Source organism: Silurus aristotelis (genome assembly GCF_946808225.1).
Source record: "Silurus aristotelis genome assembly, chromosome: 11".
NCBI classification, from domain to species: domain Eukaryota; kingdom Metazoa; phylum Chordata; class Actinopteri; order Siluriformes; family Siluridae; genus Silurus; species Silurus aristotelis.
Window position 1 is genome coordinate 12,814,288 of NC_139584.1, and position 22,931 is coordinate 12,837,218.

A 22,931-nucleotide genomic window follows, 5' to 3' on the forward strand; every position below is an offset into this window, starting at 1 on the left:
TAATATTAGACTTCTGTAGACTTATGCATGCACCCATTTATAAAAATTCCAGCCTGTACAGGGATTAAAATATTAATTTGTATTGTCATATATATATATATATTTAATATTGCTCTTCAATGCCATACCATAATATCAAGCATCTTTACATTGTCCAAAATATATTTCTGTGACATTTTATGCTTACATCAACAATGGACTTGGGTTTGAGGTAGAAATAGTAAATAACTGTCACACGTCTCTGTTTTCAGTAGACCCTAGCAGATTATTGCTAAAGTTAAAAGTTAATAGTTGCATAACAGTTTTGCTGTTATGTATTAACAGTACATCCATAAGTCAACTCTGAAAATGGGCAATAGTTTTGCAAACACTTGTTTTTCTTTAAAATTTCCTTAATTAAATAATTATTAAATGAGATAATAATTAATATTATTATTATTAATATTATTAATAGTTAATATTATTATATTAAATAATTATATTAAAGCATTCTGTGAGCAAGCGTAACTCTTAACAACAGGGTTTACTCATCTTGAAAACAATGAAGGAAATCAGGAAGGTAGAGACAGAGCAGACCCACGTACACTGCTATGGATAAAAAGCTCTTATGATTTAACAAAATATTCTTTAATGCATTCTAATGTCTCTAATGTCATCGAGCCAATGGACCTTGGACACTAACATGGTCTAGGCTAGTTTGCCTCCTGTGGTCTGTGGCCGTCTCCCATCATTGCTCAGAGAATTATCAGCCAGAGGGCTTATGTTTCCTGAATAACTGCTTCTCGGGGTGGCTAATGCTGTTAGGAGCAAAATTGAGGAGGTTAATCGGTAAGAAGTGTTGCCTATCTGAGTAGAGAGGGAAAGGGAAAGGGTACTATAGGGTAAGGCTTTCCACATACAGATCAATCTGATTTGCAATGATGAATTTCCTTTAGGGCTTAACTTGAAGCCTTAAAAGTACCTGTAATAGTGGGGTTCCGAATCTTCACATGTACAGCTCAGTGTGATATGAGACAGCAGAACACCCACACATTACTTTTGCTGTTAATGCTGTATAATCTACACCCGGTATAGAAACGAGTGCATTTGTCCTCTTTGACATGCACTTTGCTATGATGCAGAGCTGTTGTAAAGGTCATTGCTTAACCATTCGCTTTATGCTTTTTGAACTATTCTGTGATCTGGACCCACTCTGTAAACCTGTGCTACAGTTTCAGAGAATTACTTGTTAGTGTGTGTTGCCACTCTACCTCATCATTAGTGTGTTGCTGCTGTGGCTCAGCCATAATCAATCACTAGCTGGGTAATTGGCTAAAGCATGAGGAGCGTTCTGTCTTTGGCTGCTCTCGGCTTGCAGGTGTCTCTTCCTGTCAGTTATGCGCTTGATTCATTCATTCAAGAAAGGCATGAATAGGCTGCTGCTGTATTTCATCTTTAGGCATCAAAAAAACCCTCTTTTGTCTGATCTTAATACAAATCCAAATTAACATTTCGGGCCGCTTTTATAAAAGCTGCATGAATTGTCTTAGCATTGCTGTTTTATGATACATGAAGGACAATAGAAGTTGCCAAAGCCTGGTGGTTTCGCAACTACAACAATCAGATTGAATGCACTGGACAGTAAAAGACAGGATATGACAAAATTATCCATATGACCAGCATGTAAATATTGGCCAGTTTACTCTCCCTTGTCCATACTGTGTGCTCAGAGCGCATTTGCCAACCAGGAGAATGTGAGGTTAAAGTTCTCACAAATGTAATAAGTTCCATAAAAGGAACAGATAACAATGGCTTTCATAACCTAAAGGCAATTTGGCTCATTTACCACCACTTAAGTCTTTAAAGTAAACATTAGTTATGAGTAGGTGTTAATGCATAAGTTTTCTCTGTAACATATGTGGTTCATGGCATGACATAAATCTTTATAAATGTTAATAATTTCTTATTTCACCATTAATTATTAACTTTTGCTTTGGCAAATTTTGCTGCCTGGTAATGATTTTTGTGTAAAAATTTGCTTGAGGATGGTGTTCAAAGGTCTGCCTGACAATGGGCCTAACACACACACACACACACACACACACACACACACACACATACACACACACAAAAACCTATAGAACACAGAAATTAAACATATGTAACTATGGATTACACTGTATTTGAGATGTCTTTATGGAAAAAATCTGATAAAAAATTGTGATGCTTCATCTGTAACCATATAAATGTCAGCTATTCAACAAATGTTAAACTTCATTAATATACATTAAATACATTCATAAATGCCACTGAAATAATTACCTTTTTTGATTGACTAAAACATTTTTTTTTGTTAAAAAATAGAAACTGCAACAAGTGTTAATTAGAGGCCCAATAGAGCATGGAAAATTATATCCTATACTCCAATTATGAATATTTTCATTTGAGGAACAGCAGACAGGACTGTGACTTCGGTTGCCAGATCTACAGTTTTAAAATACTCTCTAAATAACATGAAATTAAATCAATCGCATTTCCGCTTTATTTTTTCCTTTATATGAGATGTATAGCTAGATAATGCACAATGATTGATTCTACAAACATACTTTCAAATAACCTTTTTCAAATCAAAAGTTTACATATGACACTTATTTGCATTACAGCACAATCCATCCTGCCTGCTCATGTTTCCTATCTCTTTCTGTTTATTTTTTTCCATCACATTCATTTAAAAACAATTACACACTACATTTATCGCAAAATTACAGAATTTATGTGTAGAAAGTTCTAGTTCAGTGCCTGACATATATGGGCTAGTTTAGGGTCTGAGTGATGGGTTTGTCCCGGCCTCTGTTGGCGTTGGGAAAATTACTTATGTGCAACCATGCACATAGACGGTCTTTTGAATACAGCTAAACAAAGATACAGTATGCCTAAAACCACACAAGCAAGTTGCTAAACTGTTTTTTGTAAACTTTCACCTGCCTATTACTGGGTTGCTCATAAGAGAGTAGCCTATAGCATAATCGAAATGTCATAGGTTCCTTAATCTTTTTCATTATACTTAAACCTACCGTATGTTGCTGTCACTGTCCATCTCCATGCTTTTCATTTACAATTGTACCCTAGTATTGATATAAACAGATAGATAGATAGATAGATAGATAGATAGATAGATAGATAGATAGATAGATAGATAGATAGATAGATAGATAGATCAATAAATAGAAAGATCAATAAATCGATAGATGGATCACTTTATTCATCACAGAAGACTTGTTGCAGCAGATGTGTTGGGATTGAGAGACTTGAGAGAATGTGTGGGGTTAGGTTTAGGTCTTCTGTAGATTGAACTGTTTTTAAAAGGACATTGTGGTTAATGATATAATGAATGTAGGGGGACCTGTTCCCATGAACTGTTTGTGAAATACTGTGAGAACAAGGACAGATGCATTGATGACAATTACTTAACTACACATGCAGCACTCCCCTGTGTCATTTAACATCCCCCTACACCACTGACACACACACACACGCAAAAATGCCTGAGAAGTCCTTTGTGTACAGAATGTTATGATTAGATCTCAGAAGGAGCCTTTTATGAACACAGTGCTGGTGTCTTCGTGGTGTGCAAGGAGCTTGTCACTAACAATCCCAGAGTGCTTTGGAAAAAACCTGTGGGAGGCCCAACAATGACTGTTTGGCACTGTGATAAACTATTTGTCATTTAGGTAAACCAAAAGCTAAGGGTGGTATCTTGTCTTCCTTATGGTAATCGCCCACAATGTTAATAATGCTTTTTTTTCTAATAAAACACTTATGTTTCATTTTGTAGACCATATTCTTAAGCAAACAGAATGTGTACAACAATAATGCCATTTATGCTAATTGATATTACCAAAAAAAAGTGATTGACCTGCCAAGCATAGAAAATATGATTTCAAGCAAAGAACATAAATACTGACAACATAGCTGACAAGAAATCTGATTTAATAACTCACACCATGCTGACTACTCTGAAATAGATCAATCTTTCACAATTCGGCACAATTAGGCAGTCTTAAGGGCAAACTGATTCACAAAAGCAAGCGAAGAACATTAAATCATCTGCTGAAAAAAAAATCTATTTATTGATTTCAAATATATTTCTCAGTGTTATCTACCAATTGGACATTGCAAAAGTGACAGAAGATTTTATTCATCAGATTATTATTGTTGGTTTGCATTGCATTTGCCTGCATTATTAAATAAATAAATAAATGACACTGATTTATTTATTTTGGCCAATGCATAATGTCATTCACATTAAGAGCAGTGTTAAGCCCAACATCACTGTGTGGTAGATTGATGTAACCACAGTATGTAATGCTAAAATTTCGGTTTTGGACTTTGTAATTAGAATGCAGTTTAAATAGTAATGGAATGCCATTTGAGTGTGAAATCGTATAAATATTATAGGAACGTTTCAGTCCTGGATATGTGTCTAACCCATTTGACTAATGTCAATTTCATGGTTTGTCACATTATCAAATGTTTTGTTTCTGCATGATATACCGCTGTTTTTCTACTGCTATCTCCCAAATGTTTGCAACAAAAATATAGGCACATGATTGCATTGCATTAAACCTATTTGGTGATGTTTTCCAAGGTTTGGCTTCGAAGCACAATATTAGGTTGCACAAAGCCCTAAACTTCAACCTTGCTGAACACCTTTGGGATGATTTGAAAAGAGGACTGTGCCCCAGACCACCTTATCAAACATTGGTGCCTGACCTCATTAATGCTCTTCAGAATCAGAATCACCTTTATTGCCAAATACCATGAGTTTTGTGTTTGAAAAGGAATTTGTCATGGCATGCTGGTGCTATAAAAATATATAACACTATTAAAACGCGGAAAATAAAACACTAACTACATAAATAAAGATAAAGACATTGACTGTACATTTAGAGCAGGGAATGTAAAAGTGAGGCAGTGCAAATGATCAGATTATTCCAAATAAGTCCAATATAGTAATATAGTAGTATTGGTACTCTTGTGGCTGAATGAACACAAATCCCCACAGCCACACTCCAAAATCTAGTGGATAGCCTTCTCGAAAGAGTAAAGGATGAAGGTATAAATGTCATGCCTTGGTAAAAGGATGTTTTACAAGCAAATATGTGTATCATGGCCAGGTGTCCACATACATTTGGCCCAGTATAAGACCAAATGTGGTAAGATTACTGACTAAATGGAACTGGGTTTTTTTATTGGTGTTATAAACAAGCAGATCGTAGATTTCTTTAGTCTTGTCAGCTATATATTGATTTTTTTTTAGAAATATCATTTAGCTGTAAGTAGACTATTGTCAGTCACCTCACATTCTGACGCTGTTTTTATGGGGATAGGGTGAGGGGTAAGATGAGAAACATCAAAATAATGAATATTTATGTCTGTATCAGACCTGCCAAACTTCACATATTTCCGATATGAGCTCTAGAGTATGCCAGAAAAAGATGTCAGTCAACAAAATATTAGCTTTCATTTTTAAATGATAGATTAGTCAATCGACACATTCATCTCTCACTGCTAATGATTCCCCCGCAAAAAAGGATGCGTTGGTGTAGCGTCTTCATTGCTCGTCTTTGTAAATGGAAAATGTTTTTTGAGTTCATTCATGAAAATAAAATCAAATCTTGTGTGTTGTTCTGTTTGAGACAAGTAAGGAGCTAATAGAGCTTACTACTGACTGAAGAAAACAGCAATTCAGGTAGACCTACAACAAAATTGCAATGGTAAAGATAATTGAAAAGTGATTAAAACTGTTGCTTGATAATTACAGCTCAAATGCATTTACATAGTTTAAGCAGGTTAACATATAAAACGTCATCTGTGTGACAGCATTTCATTGTTTGTACTAGGGACATTATTCAGGTGACTTCCAAGAGGATTTTATATAAAATGTATTATTTTTTTCCTCTTTAACACCACCATACCCTCCCTCCTCCAAAACACACCCAAACACTCATAGGGCTCTCGTGCTTGCAGATCTGCTGTATTATAGTATATATTTTCATATGAAAATTAAATTAAATTACTTAATTTTATTTTTTTTTTTAAGTAAAAATTCAATTTGAGTTTTTCAATTTTGTATGTACTTGTGCCACGTGTAACAAAAAAACCCACACAAATAATACGCATACGTTTATTATGGTATAATATATAGTTTTCAAGCATTTGAAAGTGTTTATCATTCTACACATTATTCTACACCTTATTTCCAAGTATGGTGGATACATTCAACCCAAAATAATACACAAGACGTCAACAGAGCCTATCCAATTGTGGTCATTTACAGGAAATTCTCTTGTGTTTTTTATTTTTAATTGTGTACTGCTTGCTCAAAGAACTGAGAAGAGGCAATGCTTAAAATGTGTGGAATGTTATCCTGTCAGCCAGATGGCAGGATTGTGAGGGCTAATGCATTTGAGTGATACTGAAAATTTGTTTTTTCCAGAAGTCAAATGGACAAATCCTATTAATGGAGCAGGAATCCCAGAATGAGCAACAGGTGCTAAACCTGCTGGGTAATATTCCAAAGGCACATAGAGGCATAATGAACAGCTGCCATGGGAGACAGTGTGCAGCCTTTCAGGCTATTACACACACACACACACACACACACACGCACACACATGCACACACACACACATACACAAGTGTATCAGTCAGGACAGGATCCTTTTTCTGTGGGAGTTGCAATAATAGTGTTATTGATGACTGTTCCCAGATTAGAAACACCAGGACATGTCAACCTTGACCTGTTTTTGTGTGTGTGTGTGTGTGTGTGTGTGTGTGTGTGTGTGTGTGTGTGTGTGTGTGTGCGTGCGTGCGTGCGTGTGTGTGTGTGTGTGTGTGTGTGTGTGTGTGTGTGTGTGCATGTGTGTGTGTGTGTGTGTGTGTGTGTGTGTGTGTGTGTGTGTGTGTGTGTGGACATATTATCTAAGGGATATTATTATTTTCAGTGTTTCATCTTTCACCTTCGCATAAAGGTTAATTGGCTGATTGATTAATCAGTGTAGTTTGTATACATATTCTATCTATCTATCTATCTATCTATCTATCTATCTATCTATCTATCTATCTATCTATCTATCTATCTATCTATCTATCTATCTATCTATCTATCTATCTATCTATCTATCTATCTAGATTTTGCATAGATAAATTCTCTCAGTGTGTTTGACACACGCATATTTAAACAGCTGGAAGTGTTCTGTTACTATTTTTTTCCAGTGAGCATGTAAACACAACAATCTTGTGTTGCCAACAATCTCAATCACATTGAGCCCCTTTGTCTTGCTTGTTGGCTTCTTATCCTCGCTATACACACATGACACCAGCTGTGAAAATGTTTTCATTCATCTCCCTCCATGTTTGTTCTTCCCATTTATAATTTTTTAAGTAAATTACTTGCTTGACCTCATCGACCTGCTGGTTATGTTAACTTATTTAGTAATTAATGTAGGGCTGTAACAATTCCTTGAGTAACTCGAGTAATTAAATTTCAAAAATCCATGCTTCATTTAGTCCATTTAACTAATGTCGGGGATCCCCCTGCCACGCCTCCCGCAGCCGCTGTCAGGGATTCACCCTGCCACGCCCCCCTCGGTAGCAGTCACGCTGCCTCGTTATCCCGTGCCTGCCTTGACGACCGACAGCTGTGGCTCATCTAGGTTTAGACTATATAAACTCATGTTCTGGGGTCACAGGCTGTCGGTTCTTAAATGTCATGCTGGTGATTCCCCGTGGCTGCTCAGCCGCCAGCATTCCCCGAGGCTGCTCGGCCGCCAGCATTCCCCGCTGGTTCAGTTCCCCAACCCCGGTCCGTGTTGGACTACTCTTGGCCATAGGAGGACTTTAACTTCCGTTGTGGATTACTCGTCTCGAGCGGATATCTTTGTTTGCTTCTCTCCTCGGCATATGCGAGTGTTTTTTGGTTGAACTGTTTTCAATAAACTATGATTGACTTATTTCCGCTTCCGCATCATGGTTGTCAGCCAACTGTGTTTCCCACAGACTATTATTACTGATGCAGAAGAAGGGAGGAATAGGGAGAAAAAAGATTCAGGCCTAAGAAAATGGCAAAACGTTTTTAAAGTTTGGGATAATTACAAACTAAAACATAGAGAAAACCTTGTACAGTGCTCTTACTGTTTTTAAAGTTATTTGAAATTGATTTTTATATTTTTATTCATATAGAGTAGGGAGTGGAGCACATTCTTAAAGCTGGCGATAAATACACGGATGGAGTTCGTGTAAGATTTCAAGCAGCTGTTCCGGAGACAAGGAAACCACATTCCGTAACTGTGCGAGATTTTATAAATAAATACGTGAGAGAATATTTGAGTTTCATTTAATGAATAGTTTAATATATAACCCATAACCTACTCTATGCGGCCACTGTGGAGGGACTTTTTGAATGCACTATATTTGTATTTTGATGTAGTGTGGCAATTAAATGCAACTAAATGGGTTTAGGGTAAACTGATATTCTTGTATGCAGTTTCAGCAATAAAAATTAACCAGTTTTCTTAATAGAAAAATGAATTACTTGTTCATTTTGAGAGACCTGTCTTATTTTTTTTTCTTATTTAATATTGCTTTTAAATAAGGAAATATAACTTCTTATCCAATTACTCGAATTATCGTTAGAATACTCGATTATTTAAAAAATCAATAGCAGCAGACCTAAATTAATGCTTTTTCAGTAAAGGTTGCATGTTTCCCAGAAAGGGAAGTGAAAATATTATGTATAAAGTAAAGCTTAATAAAGTTTCAAATGTATTCTGAATCAATTTTTTTCTATTAAATATTATTTCATTATTATTTTTTTATCATCAAATCAAAATAAAACATTGATCATCTGTAAGATAATTTCATTAATTAATGACAATGTTTTATTCATTCCTTATGCTTCTTTTGCATGAATTATTCATGAGATTATTATCTTGTCTTTATTTTAGTCTTTTTGTGATACTTGTTACTGTTGTCGAACTGAAATGAAATCCAGCCTGCTGTGCGTAATTGAGTTGAGGAAACCGCAATTGTTCCAGCTAATGGAGTTTTCACACAGCGTGTCTTATAATTTTTTATCATTTCTAATGCTATATCTTGCTGTCTTCATATACATTTTGTTTTTGATAGGATACGATTGGGCTTTAGTTTGAATGATCTTACAAACAGTGGCTGACTCGGCTTCTTTTGCTATTCATTTGCAGATTTATTCCTCTATAGTTTTATTTAAATGGGAACTTGTACTCTAACGTTAGACATTTCCAGCTTTCGATTAAAGCATTGCATGAAGTAAAATTGTTACCAACACCAGATATTATATTAACTTACACAACATGATGTGTTAAAATAGGCATCGGCATTGTGAGATAAATAAATAAATAAATACATACATAAATAACATACATTTTACACAGCTTATATTTAGCATAAAGTATTGCCTTTGCATCAGTATCTTTAAAGCTAACTCATTTTTCTCATGCAACATTAAAAGTTGGCATATTTAAAAAAAACTTTATCTAGTTTACTAACTAAAAATGCAAAAATGTTTATGAAACAATTTTGCACAAATATTTTGTGTACTACACTAAACCTACTCTACATATACATGTATGATCACCAATTTGGGTACTTCAGTTTGTTCTACTTCTTCTTTCCTTAAAGTGATTAAGATTTTGATTGATGAAAGTGTAAAGTGATTACATTTAAATCGATGCAAATAGATTTTGATGCAAATTTAATCTTTTTAAATTTAGCAAAGTGGTTCTATAATAAACATGTTTACTGTTTAGATAAAGAGAGAACATTTATGATAACATGGTGGTTTTGTATCTTGCAGATCATAGCCTTTGTCTCTCTCTTTTTTATCTTGGTGTCTATCACCAACTTCTGCCTTGAGACCCATGAAGCCTTCAATGAAATCCGGAACCGCAGCGAAGTGATTGCGATTGGCAACACTACCAAGGTGGTATTCACTCTGGAGGTGGTGACGAAGCCTGCACTCACACTTGTAGAGGGCATCTGTGTGGTGTGGTTTACTTTTGAATTCCTGGTGCGCATTATCTGCTGTCCTAACAAGCTTCTCTTCATCAAAAATTTGCTGAACATCATTGACTTTGTGGCTATTCTGCCCTTCTACTTGGAGATGAGTCTAAGCGGACTCTCCTCCAAAGCTGCCACAGATGTGCTCGGATTCCTGAGAGTGGTGCGTTTTGTGCGGATCCTGCGAATCTTCAAGCTGACCCGTCATTTTGTAGGGCTGCGAGTGCTTGGCCACACACTGCGTGCTAGTGTGAATGAATTCTGCCTCCTCATCATCTTTCTTGCTTTTGGCGTCCTCATCTTTGCTACAATGATCTACTACGCAGAGCGAATTGTTGGAGGCTCTGAAGATCCGCACGGGAACAGCCACACGAATTTCAAAAACATTCCGATCAGCTTCTGGTGGGCTGTGGTCACTATGACCACGCTGGGTTATGGGGACATGTATCCTCACACCTGGCTGGGCATGATGGTTGGTGCTCTGTGTGCAGTAGCAGGCGTTCTAACCATTGCCATGCCAGTCCCTGTTATTGTTAACAATTTTGGAATGTACTACTCCCTGGCAATGGCGAAGCAGAAGTTGCCTAAGAAGAGGAAACGTCATCACCGAAACCCAGATGCAGTGCTGGACTCAGCCTCATTTGGGAAATCTGAGAGCAACTCACCCAGGAATAGCACCCAAAGTGACACATGCCCTCTTGCACCTGAGGAAAACATTGGGAGGAACCGTTCAGGTAAAACACTTGCATCATGCATACTGTATGACACCCAAATTAATCCATATAAATTGTATTTAAACTGTTATAAACAATTATGCGCTTTTTTTGCTTTTGTTTCTCTGTTAGGCTCAAAGCAGAATAATGATGCTAATGTCGTTTTATCCGAGGATGAGCCGCTGTCTCCCAGCGAGAGGTGGTCCCTCTGCCGTTCACACAAACGAGACAAGTGCAAGAAAGAAGGGACCGCTTTCCTCCTGACTTCTGAAGACTTTTCCTGCAGCACTGATGCCACTATTTGTACAGGTACAGAAACCAGAGCATAACCACCAGTCAACAGGGACGAGGCTGAAATATTTTAGCCAAATCAGTTTTAAAAAATTATCGAAAAATGTTATCAAAACAATTTCAATAGAAATACAATGATAGATATTTTCAGGAATTTTTGGGTGGGTTCAGGAACCTATAGCCAGATTATATTATCCTGCTGTCAAAAAAGGGAATTTGTTAATAAAGATCTGTACAATTAACATTAAATGCATGTCTTATCAAACATTATAATAAACAATTATTTATCATAAACCTTTAGGGGATTCTGTAATTCTACAGAAAAGTTACCAAAAACTGAGAACCTACTGTGAAATCTAACAGCACTGACCTGTAATATGATAAAATCCAAAGTAATAGTGAGTGAGCAGCATCAGAAGGATGAAGAAGCATGTGCATAAAGCATCTAATTTGCTTGACATTCTTTATTACCGAGTGCTGTCAAGTCGACCTCTAATTCACGCCTGAGCCATTACTCTGCTCTGAGCTTGATAGATTAGTCTCTGTTGAAAGAAAAATTGTAAAAAGGCTGTCCATGGAAATAATGTATTCCTAAACAATGCGAAAACTTCATCTTAGCAAGTGAAGATTTTTTATAAAGAAAAAGGGCTAATAAGTTTGAATGTTATAAATTAATTCTGCTACTATTTTTCTTCATAATATTGTTTTTAGAAATAGGCATTAAGCTTAGACTTAATAATCTTATATTGTTTACTAACTTTCTAATGAAAAGATAAAAAAAAAAAAAAAATATATATATATATATATATATATATATATATATATATATATATATATATATATATATATATATATATATATATATATATATATATATATATTTAAAATCAAGATATTTTTTACCATGTGCAACTACTCAAGCAAACAGTGCATCCTAGAAGCTCTATTTGTAGACTAACAAAATCAAACTAAAAGGAAGGTCTGTAAAGATAAGGTTATTGTGGACTAGTGTTTCCCAATCCTTTGATTGGAACCAGCATTTTCAGCTAAGCCAAGTAATCAATGTGTAAAATGTTGATTACCTTACCCTGTAGTATTGAGCTGGTAATACTTCTGTTTTATATACAAAACCAGCAACTGAGAAACTTAAACAGAAATCCAGACCAGACTGACCTAACTTTAATTCATGAGAACCCAGTGGATAATACATAGTGTCTGTTTATTGTATTTTCATTTAAATAAATTTCAGCAAACAAATAAAAAACGCAATGGTACAGAACATAGCATTGTAAAAAGAATGAAGAAATAGTAATCTAATTCATTGATAATCCCTTTTTTGATATCCTTTTTAAACTGATGCTGATTGGGCAACATTCTCACTTACTGAAGAACAAGCATAGTGAAGTTCTGTGTTCACATTGTTGTGTTTTTTTATTTTTTGGTAGAATCGTGCAGGGGGCAAGAACCTATACAGCCTTAGCTGAGAAAGATGCATTCTGAGTAAAAATAGCAACAGTGGCAGCTGTGGCCTTGGCAGAAAATTATCCGTTTGCTCCATGACCAATTCTCTGTATGCTGTTTTATCATTCGATATGCCATTATCAGGGTTTCCACAGCTATTTATGATTAGCCCCAAAAAACGAATCTAGTGGTCAAATACATCCTGTACAATTCCAAGTTTTGTCCAATCTAACACATAGTTGTCACTGACAGATTATATATTGTAACATTAACCTGTATCAGGATTATACATTCTACCTTTATCCAAATGTAAAGGTACTAATTTAATAAAGTGTAAACTTTCTTTCGGCTTCTCCCGTTAGGGGTCGCCACAGCGGATCCTCCACACGTTTGATTTGGCACATGTTTTTACGCTGGATGCCTTTCCGAACACAACCCTCCCCATTTATCCGGGTTTGGGACCAGCACTGAACGTGGCTGGGGTTGGTTCCCTGACCAGGGATCAAACCGGGGCCGCAATGTTGAGAGTGCCGTATCCTAACCACTAGACCACCAGGGAACCTAAGTTAATAAAGTGTACTTTGCATTATTATATATATATATATATATATATATATATATATATATATATATATATATATATATATATATATATATATATATATATATATATATATATATATATATATATATATATATAATTAAAAGGAGAATCTCATTCCAAAATATTTGGTATGCTGTGTACAATGTAAATAAAAACAGAATGCAATGATTTGAAAATTTTATGAAATCGCATTTTATTCACAATAGAACAAAAAATATACAGTATATGTTGACAAATGTTATACAAATGTTTAAACTGAGGAAACGTATAAGGACATTTTTTATTTTATAGCTCCAACACACTTCAAAAAGTTGGCAAATGTCTATGTTCCTCTTCTTTTACCAACAATCCATATAGTATATTTGGAAACTCTTGCTGAAATTTTGTAAAAGTAATGTTGTCCCATTTGCATCTGATACAGGATTCTACCTTCTTAATCAGTCCTGGGTCTTCTTTGTTTTGTTTTTTTTGTGAGATTATGCACCAACTGTTTTCAATTGGTAAAAGGTCTAGACTGCAGGCAGGTCAGTTCAGCACCTGGACCCTTCTATTATGAAGTAATGATGCCTTCTCTAAAAAAAAAAAACATGCTCTAAAACCTCAATATACCTTTCAGCATTGATGGTGCCTATCCAGATGTGCAAGCTGCTAACCCATACCATCAGAGATGCAGGCATTTGAAATAAGCACAAGCCAGACTATACCTCTTTGCCCTTTTTCGAAAGACAAAATGGCATTCTTGGTTTTTCAAAAAGAATTTCATATTTCAAATCATCTGACGAACAATTTTCCACTTCCATATGCAATACCCTTTGGGCCAGAGAAGATGGAAGCGTCTCTGGATCATGTTTACATATGGCTTCTTCTTTGCATTATAGAGCTTTAACCTGCATTTATGGATGAGACAGCAAACAGACTGTTCACAGTCACAGTTCACAGACTGTTTCTTTTCAGTAACACTTATTTTTCTATCCCTTTTTGCCTACATCCCTTTTTAAATCTTTTTTATTTTATTAAATGGTTATATGTTGAAAACAGGGGGAGTGGTGGCTCCAGCGGTTAAGGCGCTGGGTAACCGATCGGAAGGTCGGGGGTTCAAGCCCCGGTATTGCCAAGCTGCCATTCTTGGGCCCTTGAGCAAGTCCCTTAACCCTCTATGCTCCAGGGGACCCTTACGAGAAAAATAAATCAAGGGCCGTGACGTCGGAGCGACGTGGGGCCGCCTTCCCGTGGGCTCACCACCTGCAGGAGGGACCGTAAGGGACCGGTGCTGAGAGGTTTGGGCAGCAGTCGAAGGCGGGGGCCTTGACAGCCCGATCGCTGGACACGGAGCAGTGTCTGGGGAATCTGCTTAGACTGCTGCCCCCCGACCCGAATTACAGATAAGCGGGAGAAGATGAATGTTGAAAACATTTAATGTTTTCTATGTTCAACTGTGAAAAAAGATGGGTTTATTAGATTCGCAGATCATTGCATTCTGTTATTATTTACATTTTACACTGCAATTCAACTTTTGGGGTGGAGGGTGTAGTCTTTTAGTATTATTGTATGGGCAAAGAAGTGTTTTAGCAAGAAAAAAAAACACAAACCTGGCAACCCTGTTCACCACTAAATATTCTGTTTTATGTGTAATAAAAACATGAAGGATACTCAGATCACTAAAGGACATCCTTATGCATACACTCTGGCATTCAATGTTGCAATCATAAAATAATCAGTTTTCATCACAAATCTCTCCTTTCTTAAGTTTTGTTATTTTCCAGTAAAAATAAACGTTCAGTTGGAGAGCTGACACCAGGCCTGAGCTGCTTAATGATATGGCATATTTACAGCACCCTGGATGGTCATCCATCTCTTTTTGCCATTAAGCCTCACTCACACAGGGCCACAAGAGTGTAGGGTTTGAAATAATTTGGCACAGTGGCATTTATTTTAGAAGTAGATTGCTTTGTGATCATTTGTTTGCCACCTTTTTCAAATCTGGCCATTAGTGGACAAACATATTTTTAATGTTGTAGACAAAGTAGTCATGAGCTGTCTGCCTATAAACAGGAATAGGTTTTGGAATAAGCTGTAGCCTGTAGCACTAACTTGTTTCAGGTCTGCACTGATGCCTTGCTGAGAGACTGGCTTACTTACTTACTGGACCACTTGTTAGTGGATCAGGGTGTACACTGTCACTGGAAGCATACCAGTGAATGTTGGCTTCATCCAGATTTTTCAGATTTATCAAAGGGACTGAGGCTTATGGCCAAAGAGGTACATTATACATTATTTCCTTTTTGCTGATGTGAGTGCACAGGATAAAGAGGCCATGGGGAACATCTTTCCATTATGCTTCAAAAGCAGAGAGTTTCCTTTTCTGTAAATTCTAGTATCAACATTGATGACTGTTGGCTTCTGTGTGTTGTAGCATGCAAGGACTAAAGTGACTTGCATGTTTGTCATAAATGCTTTTTCCTGTCACATTTCAACAACTCATTAAGTGGCTGGAGCATAGTGCAGCTGTGAGGTAAGTAGCAGCACAGTTAATTAATCACACCAAATACGCATTTCTGTTCAGTATGATTTTGTGGTCTGCTGAGTTCCTGAATGGCACAGGCTTTCAGCTTCTGCCTGGGTACACATTTCTCCTTCTGTGTGCTTTAGCCCTGAGGCTTGAAAAGTCAGCAACACTTCTTCAAATTCTGAAATGAAACAGTATACTCCCTTCATTCTTTTTTAAAGATTCTTGTTGCATTAGTAATGCCAGAAAGCAAAACACAAAAACCTACTTTGTGCAAAAGGGGTTACAGATGTGGTCAGACTCTTGCTGACATCCCCAGTGGAAATTTCCAGCATTCATTGGCAGTGTTTTAACTTTCAACGTTATTCAAGATTGATGGCTTCACTAAGTTGTTTTAAGTAAAAATGCATATCCTGCTGTATTCATACTTTTTGGACCATTTGTACATACAATCAAGTGAGATATGAAATCTCCTCAGTCACACCCAGCCGCTTCATTTTATTTGTTTCCTGCTTGACATGGAAAAGACCCCCTTTATAGTGCTTGAAGACTCTATGGCTTTTGAGCATATTCTCAACTGGCTCACAATTCGTAAATCACTAAGAACATGCTTTCACTAACAGTTTCTGTTATCTTGATCAGTGGATGATCATTATATGCTTCTCTGAACATGTAGACATCAGTCCAATCCATCATTGTGGCATTTATAATTATGTACGAAAAAACGCTATAAAAGGACGCCACCCCAAAAATGCTATTTTATGTATACAGTACTGTTTACTTCATTTCATAATTAATAATGATATTTTTATTCATAAATTTCTTTATTTCATAATAAAAACAATTCCATATATGTTTTTTGGTCTATCATGCTATCCGCGAGAGACTGGAAAATTAGTTGAACAAATTAGTTATGTGGCAAATGAAATTCCGCGATGAACCAGGGGCGTGAGATTTGAACCACGGTAAAGTGGGGGATTACTGTAATATATTTAGGTCTATTTAGTATGACAATTCTCTTGGAATTGAAAAACATTTATAATTTAACATGTAGCATCTACTTAAGAGTAAAATTTCAGATTATTCCCCCTGCCTTCTGGAGGAATATTGACTCTGGCACGAACAGGTTCTCTGAAACTCTAAACTGAACTAAGCCTTACTGAACATCCTTGGTTCCTTCTTAATTATATGATTTATTGCATATTTTTTTCCCTGTTCCTCTGTTCTTTTTTTTAAAAAAGTCTTCTTTGTTGTCTCTCAGTTCTTATCTCATAGCCGCCACCGCGTTTCCTTGAAAGAATCTACCCTCCTTTTGTTTCTCCTCTTGTTTCACTATTTTCAACAGTTTAGCTTTTAATGAGCTCATGGTTGCATTCCAGGTTCTCTGACATTGATTTGTCTTTCACTCTGATGACATTTCTTAGGCGGATGTTTTGTCCTTTTGAAGTCGCAACGTTTTGAGAGTTTGTAAAATCCCCCTAATGAGAGCTTAAACCGACTCCCTGTCTCTCTGGCGAAATGTTGTTGAAAGCGGAAAATTGCATTCTACTTCAAAGTTATTTTCGTGTTCTTGTTGCCGAATACGAATGATTTAAATATGTTATCTACCACACATGTAAATAATGGTGTTTATATAATTATGGTCATTTAGTGCAGTGGTCCGTGGGTCAATTGGTACTGGGCCGCACAGAAAGAATACATAACTTACATTATTTCCGTTTTATTTATTATCTGATTCTGAACGATGTTTCATTTTGGAAAATTACTGGATTCTCTCCGCCACATCTGTATATGACTTCCCTCGGTCACATGTCTTACCCCCATTTACTACCTTCTTAAAGGGGCTGCTCCGGCCGCTAACACATAATACATTACCACTAAATTTAAACCCCCAAGCTAGCAAAATGAAAAAACAACAACACAGTGGATTCGCGATTATTATTATATTTAGAAAATATCACTTTTTATGCCGGTCAATTTAATTTGTTGACTTTCTCCAGATACTCCAAGATTTCAGGTCCGCTGGTGGACTTGGCTCTATAGCTTATTCCACACTTTCTTTATGAAGTAAAGATAAGGAGATAGGTCGGTTTATTCAGTAGTCACTGAACCATTTTTTATTATTTTTAATTGATTGCTTTTAGGTCTTTGTTCTGCTGAGAGAACTAAATGTTACAGCTCCTGTCAAGGCTCCAAGATTGTAAAGTAAACTCTAGGCTCTTATGTTTGTGCTTAGATAATAAAAGTTTGTTTGCATAAAGGTATGCGATTGTAGTTTTGGTGATGTCAAAATGATGTCAAATCTTTTTAATAAACAAACCAACTGTCATTCTTTTTGTCTGTCTTACCCTCCTTCCCACTGTACATAATGGCAAATTAGACGTGTTACAGGCAGATTCTTTAGAGCTTAGGTTGTTTTAAATCTCTAGACATGGGAACAATTTTATAGCCATTGCCCGATTTGCCTGAAAGTTTTAGTTTTGTCTCATTTCAAAAGGAGTGAATTACAAAATATTGCCTCTGTGTTACCTAATATTTAGACCGCACAGAAAAAAATCAGGAAGGCATACATGAGTTATGAATAACTCATAAATAAATAAATAAATAAATAAAAAGGAAAATCCTTCAGTTTTGTGCATCTGACTTTTTTTAAGGCTATCAATAATTGTGAAGCCATGTAGTTTTTTTTTGTGTGCATAGAATACATTTCCTATAATGGAAGGTTTAATATAGATTGGAATTAAGCTAATCATCTACAGACTTTTTTTTCATGGGTGCCAATCATCCCAAAGCTGCTTGTATAACTCACATCTGGTTTTTACCTATAAATAACCTGCCTGATTATCGTCTGGCTGTGAGCGGCACTGTCAGTTTCAGGTTGCCTGCTTTTTGATGGAGGTATAATGATGTGGCAGAGCAGACAGTACTGAAATTCAGCAGAAGCACCACCACCAAGCAGATGTGAGCTATGGATGTTCTCCTGGTCTCAAGTGACTGCCTTGTAATACACTAATTACTGCTAATAGGGTTCTATAAGCAACAATGGTAAGCCTCAGGGATTTTGCTAAGAGTTTGTGAGATCCAGAGGGGTCTGGTTTAAATCACAGAGCAGTGGTGAAGCTCTGTGTACATGCTTAGATCAATAAACATGTTTGGTTGGTGCTAAAGCACTGCACAGCTTTATAAACAAAATTTGGCTGTGATATTCCATAAAATGTGCATGTATGTGTTATTTCGTATGTGTGGTTGATGGGTGACAATGGACTATTAAATTGTGTTCTGAGTCAGTAAACTGCCGGAAACTGGTGCTGTCTGATTAAATGTATCATGTTTTCCAAAAAGTTGACAATTTTAGAGTCAGCTCACAAATCTGGATAGATTCTTTTTCATGAAAATCTATCAGTATTCTGTCATATAGAGTCATAAATGTTCTGTTAATCTGCTGCAGTGCACTGTGACAGAAATACAATATATTAAGTGAATTTTATCAACCATCTGAGTTGTTCAGCACAGCATAACACGATATAAACTTCTAATGAGAATGCTGGGATGTGTGTGACCGAAGCAGTTCGCGGATATTAATGCACTGAAGCATATTATATTATGTAGTGTTTTGGGGAAATGAGTATGCAATGAATGCACAGGGATCTTCTTTGAAAGTTCAGCACAATAAAATGAATGTAGAGATGCTTTATGGATTTGTTAATGCATATATGTAGCTGGGTTTACATTTATTAAAATGACTTTTTATAACTAAATTATTATTTATATATTTATATTTTTGTTTATTAGAATGTAAACTCAACAATTTTGCTGAACAATTTTAAATTCTTACGATTTAGGCTGCTTTTGAGGAAATTTTTTGATTTTGATTTTTTATTTTTATCTAAGTTGGACTTCTATTCTGTTGTTTATGTAGTTATATTATATAATGGGGTAAAATATCAAAGTAGGCAGTGGAATACAGAATCACATGGCTGAGATAAGATTTGATGTTAACTTTTAGCTTTTATTTCCATTGCAGAGAGCTGCAAAGATGCCATTGCAACAACAACCGGCTACAGCCAGCCAGAAGTGACTACAGTGACGTGAAGTGACATCATTAGATGAACAGACGAGATCCTATTCATCAGAGTTCCTATCCATCAACGATTCTATCCATCAGAGATCATATCCATCAGCGTTCCTATTCATCAGAGATCCTATCTATTAGAGATCCTATTTATCAGGGATCTTGTTCATCAGGGGTCTTATCCATTTGTGTGTGTTGGATCTCAGCCTTTCATCTAGCAGTCCCAGCCTTATGCACACAAGTCCCCTTTCTGTGCAGTACAACATACTTGTTGTCATTTCAGCATGTCTTTGCATGACCTCACTCTGTATGTCGTACCTTTACAAGTGTACTTAATATTTTGGGCTCCTCCAATCTTGTCTGTACTGTATGTTGTCTTATCTGAAGTGACTTTGTCAACAACATTTCGAAAATCTTTACTCTCATGCAAGCGATGGTAACGTTTTGCAATGGTCACAACGTTAATGGGCAGCAGCATTTTTTTAGGGTTGGGATAACATCAGTGTCCTATTTCCAAAAATAGCCTAGTACAATTGATAGTCTCGTAAGGTAGGGGTTCAGGAGCCACGTCTGACAAATATACCCTTAAATCTTTATATTAAAAAGGGAAATTGTCAGCCTTCTTGTATAATCTGATTAGTATCATGTCAGAGATTTGCTGTAGAATTTGCAAAACATATGGAAAAAATCTAATCCTTATTTACTGCATATGTACTTTATTCTGTTCTTGCTGTGCCTTCTGTAATGTAATGAAAAAAAAAAACAATCATTCTGACACATGGACAGAAGTATATAAAGTATAGTCTCTAATATAGGTGAAAGAAGTCTTTTATTCTTTTTTATTATTATTAGTCTGCCATAGTTGCCTTATGTTAATGAACCAAACAAAATGTTAGTTTTTATTTCAACATTCAATCTCATTCAATGACAAAAATACTGTTTGTAAATAAAAGCACACGTGTATGTAACGCAGTATGTTATGCCATTGTGTATATTATAGAGTTAGCATAACCATGCCACAAATGCTATATATCATATTATGGTAACTATGTATAAAACATAAACAGAGATTATTTTTTCTATGGTATTTATGTTTTTAGCCCCAGTCTTCACCTCTGTTGGAATACAATGAAAATAAAATATCCCCTACTCTACAAAGTTGTCAAAAATTCTCCTTGTGTGGTTTATAGAGAAAAGACTGAACCCAGTTGTTTATTTTGGTACACTAGTGCAGATTACATGTGTAAAACAAGAACAATGCGGAAGCCTTCGTCTATCTGGCTGCATCAGACACCAAACGGAGCAGAATACACATACGTCACCATGGCGATCAAGACAAATAAGCCCTTGTAATTATTGTTAAGCTCTCTTGTTCTCTCTGTCTCTCTCCTGCTCAGTCTCATTGCATCTCATTTATCTGTCTTTCTGTTTTATAGTAGTAAAAGATGACGGTAACTGTATTCATGAGTTATTTATGAACGCCTGCAAATTTTGCAGCAATCTGCAGGAAGTCTATACACATTATATTTATTTATTAATACTAATTAAGGTTCACTAATGTACATTTTTAACATTGCATAGAACAATTTTTGTTAAAAAAAAAAAAAAAAGTACATTAACAACTGTTAGTTTCACCCCATTTTAAACAAACATCACTTACGCTATTGTACATATGCTTACATTGATATGAGTAAGATGTGACACAGTGGCGCAGCATACATTTGATTTAATTCCTTATTAGTGTTATTCAATTGTACCAAGTTTATTTATACCATTATATATATTTTATATAATTTCATAGTCCATATGAATTCTTCAGCATATATTTGTGTCATTTGTCTCTAAATTACAGAACATAATATTTAGGGATCCTAATTACTTTGGTGTAAACACAAAAATGACCTATGTGGCTTAATAATTCTAGTGTCTCTAAGGATTATTCAGGTGCATAATAGTACAATGTAAATACAGAACATACATGCATCGTGAGACTTTTAATCCTGCCATGGCCAGAAAAAGCTTCCAGAAAGAACACAATGCTTAAATAGATCATTGATTCATCAGCTGTCTCATCTACTCACCACACCTTTTTTGTCTCAGGGTTTTTTATTTTCTTTTACCCCACCAGCCTGGTTGTCATGGCAATATAGCCCACGGTTGCCATGGGGAGATACTCATATGCCTCTTCAACCCGTTTGCAAATGTGTCCAGCTGGAAAGTAAAAAAAAAAAAAAAAAAAAAAAAATATATATATATATATATATATATATATATATATATATATATATATATATATATATATATATATATATATATATATTTTTTTTTTTTACAGGAAATATTTCTGTTAAGTTGTATTGGCAGCTGAGAAAAGAGTGTGGAAAGATACAGCGTTGCTGAAGCCAAGGACCTTGCTATGTTAGGGCCTTGCTCTTGCTCCATGGTAACTTCTCTGATTTATTAAACAGAAATTAGTTTTTTCTTTAACTAAAGATAATGTAAGACATTCTACAGTTTATTTTTAGGTGGTGTTAAAGCACTAGAAGACTACAATGAAACTTTAATAATTTTAAACAGACAGACAAACAAACAAACAAACAAAAACCAAAAGAATTAACCCCTCTGGTTGTATAGTCTTTTGCCGATACCACATTAGACAATTTATGGGCTTCTTAAATAGTTATGAAACAGCACTGATAAATATTGACATGATAGCTAACAGATCTGTAAATGAACTATGTAGATGATAGAAGAATTGTACTCTTATTTTGGGGATATTGCCAATCAAATACACAGTTATACTCTTCTGTGTCCTTAAATACTTATGAAAATAAGTGTGGCATAGAAGTGTTGTAATAGCAATGTGGCCTGTGTTACTGCCAAACCCCAGCTCTTTTTTTCGATTCTTTTTTCCCTCACATTTTCCCCTCACAATTTTTTTCATTATTATTGACAGTAACTAACCCAGCCATTAGGGGGGCACAAGCCAGTGTACTCTTAGTGCCGGTCCCAAGCCCGGGTAAATGGGGAGGGTTGCGTTAGGAAGGGCATCCAGCGTAAAACATGTGCCAAATCAAATATGCGGATCACAAATGAGAATTTCATACCGGATCGGTCGAGGCCCGGGTTAACAACGACCGCCACAGGTATCGTTAGCCGACAGGGTACCGGTGGAAATTGGGCTACTGTTGGCCGAAGGAGGAGAAG

General features: G+C 36.0%; 1 protein-coding gene across 1 annotated transcript in view; it reads left to right on the plus strand.

The window, feature by feature from the left end:
* Positions 1-20,893, plus strand: part of kcnc4 (potassium voltage-gated channel, Shaw-related subfamily, member 4) — a 30,456-nt gene extending 9,563 nt beyond the window's left edge. Inside the window, exons 4-6 of the mRNA XM_083553905.1 lie at positions 9,875-10,811; positions 10,923-11,099; positions 19,677-20,893. Of these exons, the coding sequence (XP_083410031.1) occupies positions 9,875-10,811; positions 10,923-11,099; positions 19,677-19,744 (1,182 nt within the window). The 3' untranslated portion in view covers positions 19,745-20,893. The remainder of the gene's footprint in view (positions 1-9,874; positions 10,812-10,922; positions 11,100-19,676) is intronic.
* Positions 20,894-22,931: the final 2,038 nt, after the last annotated feature.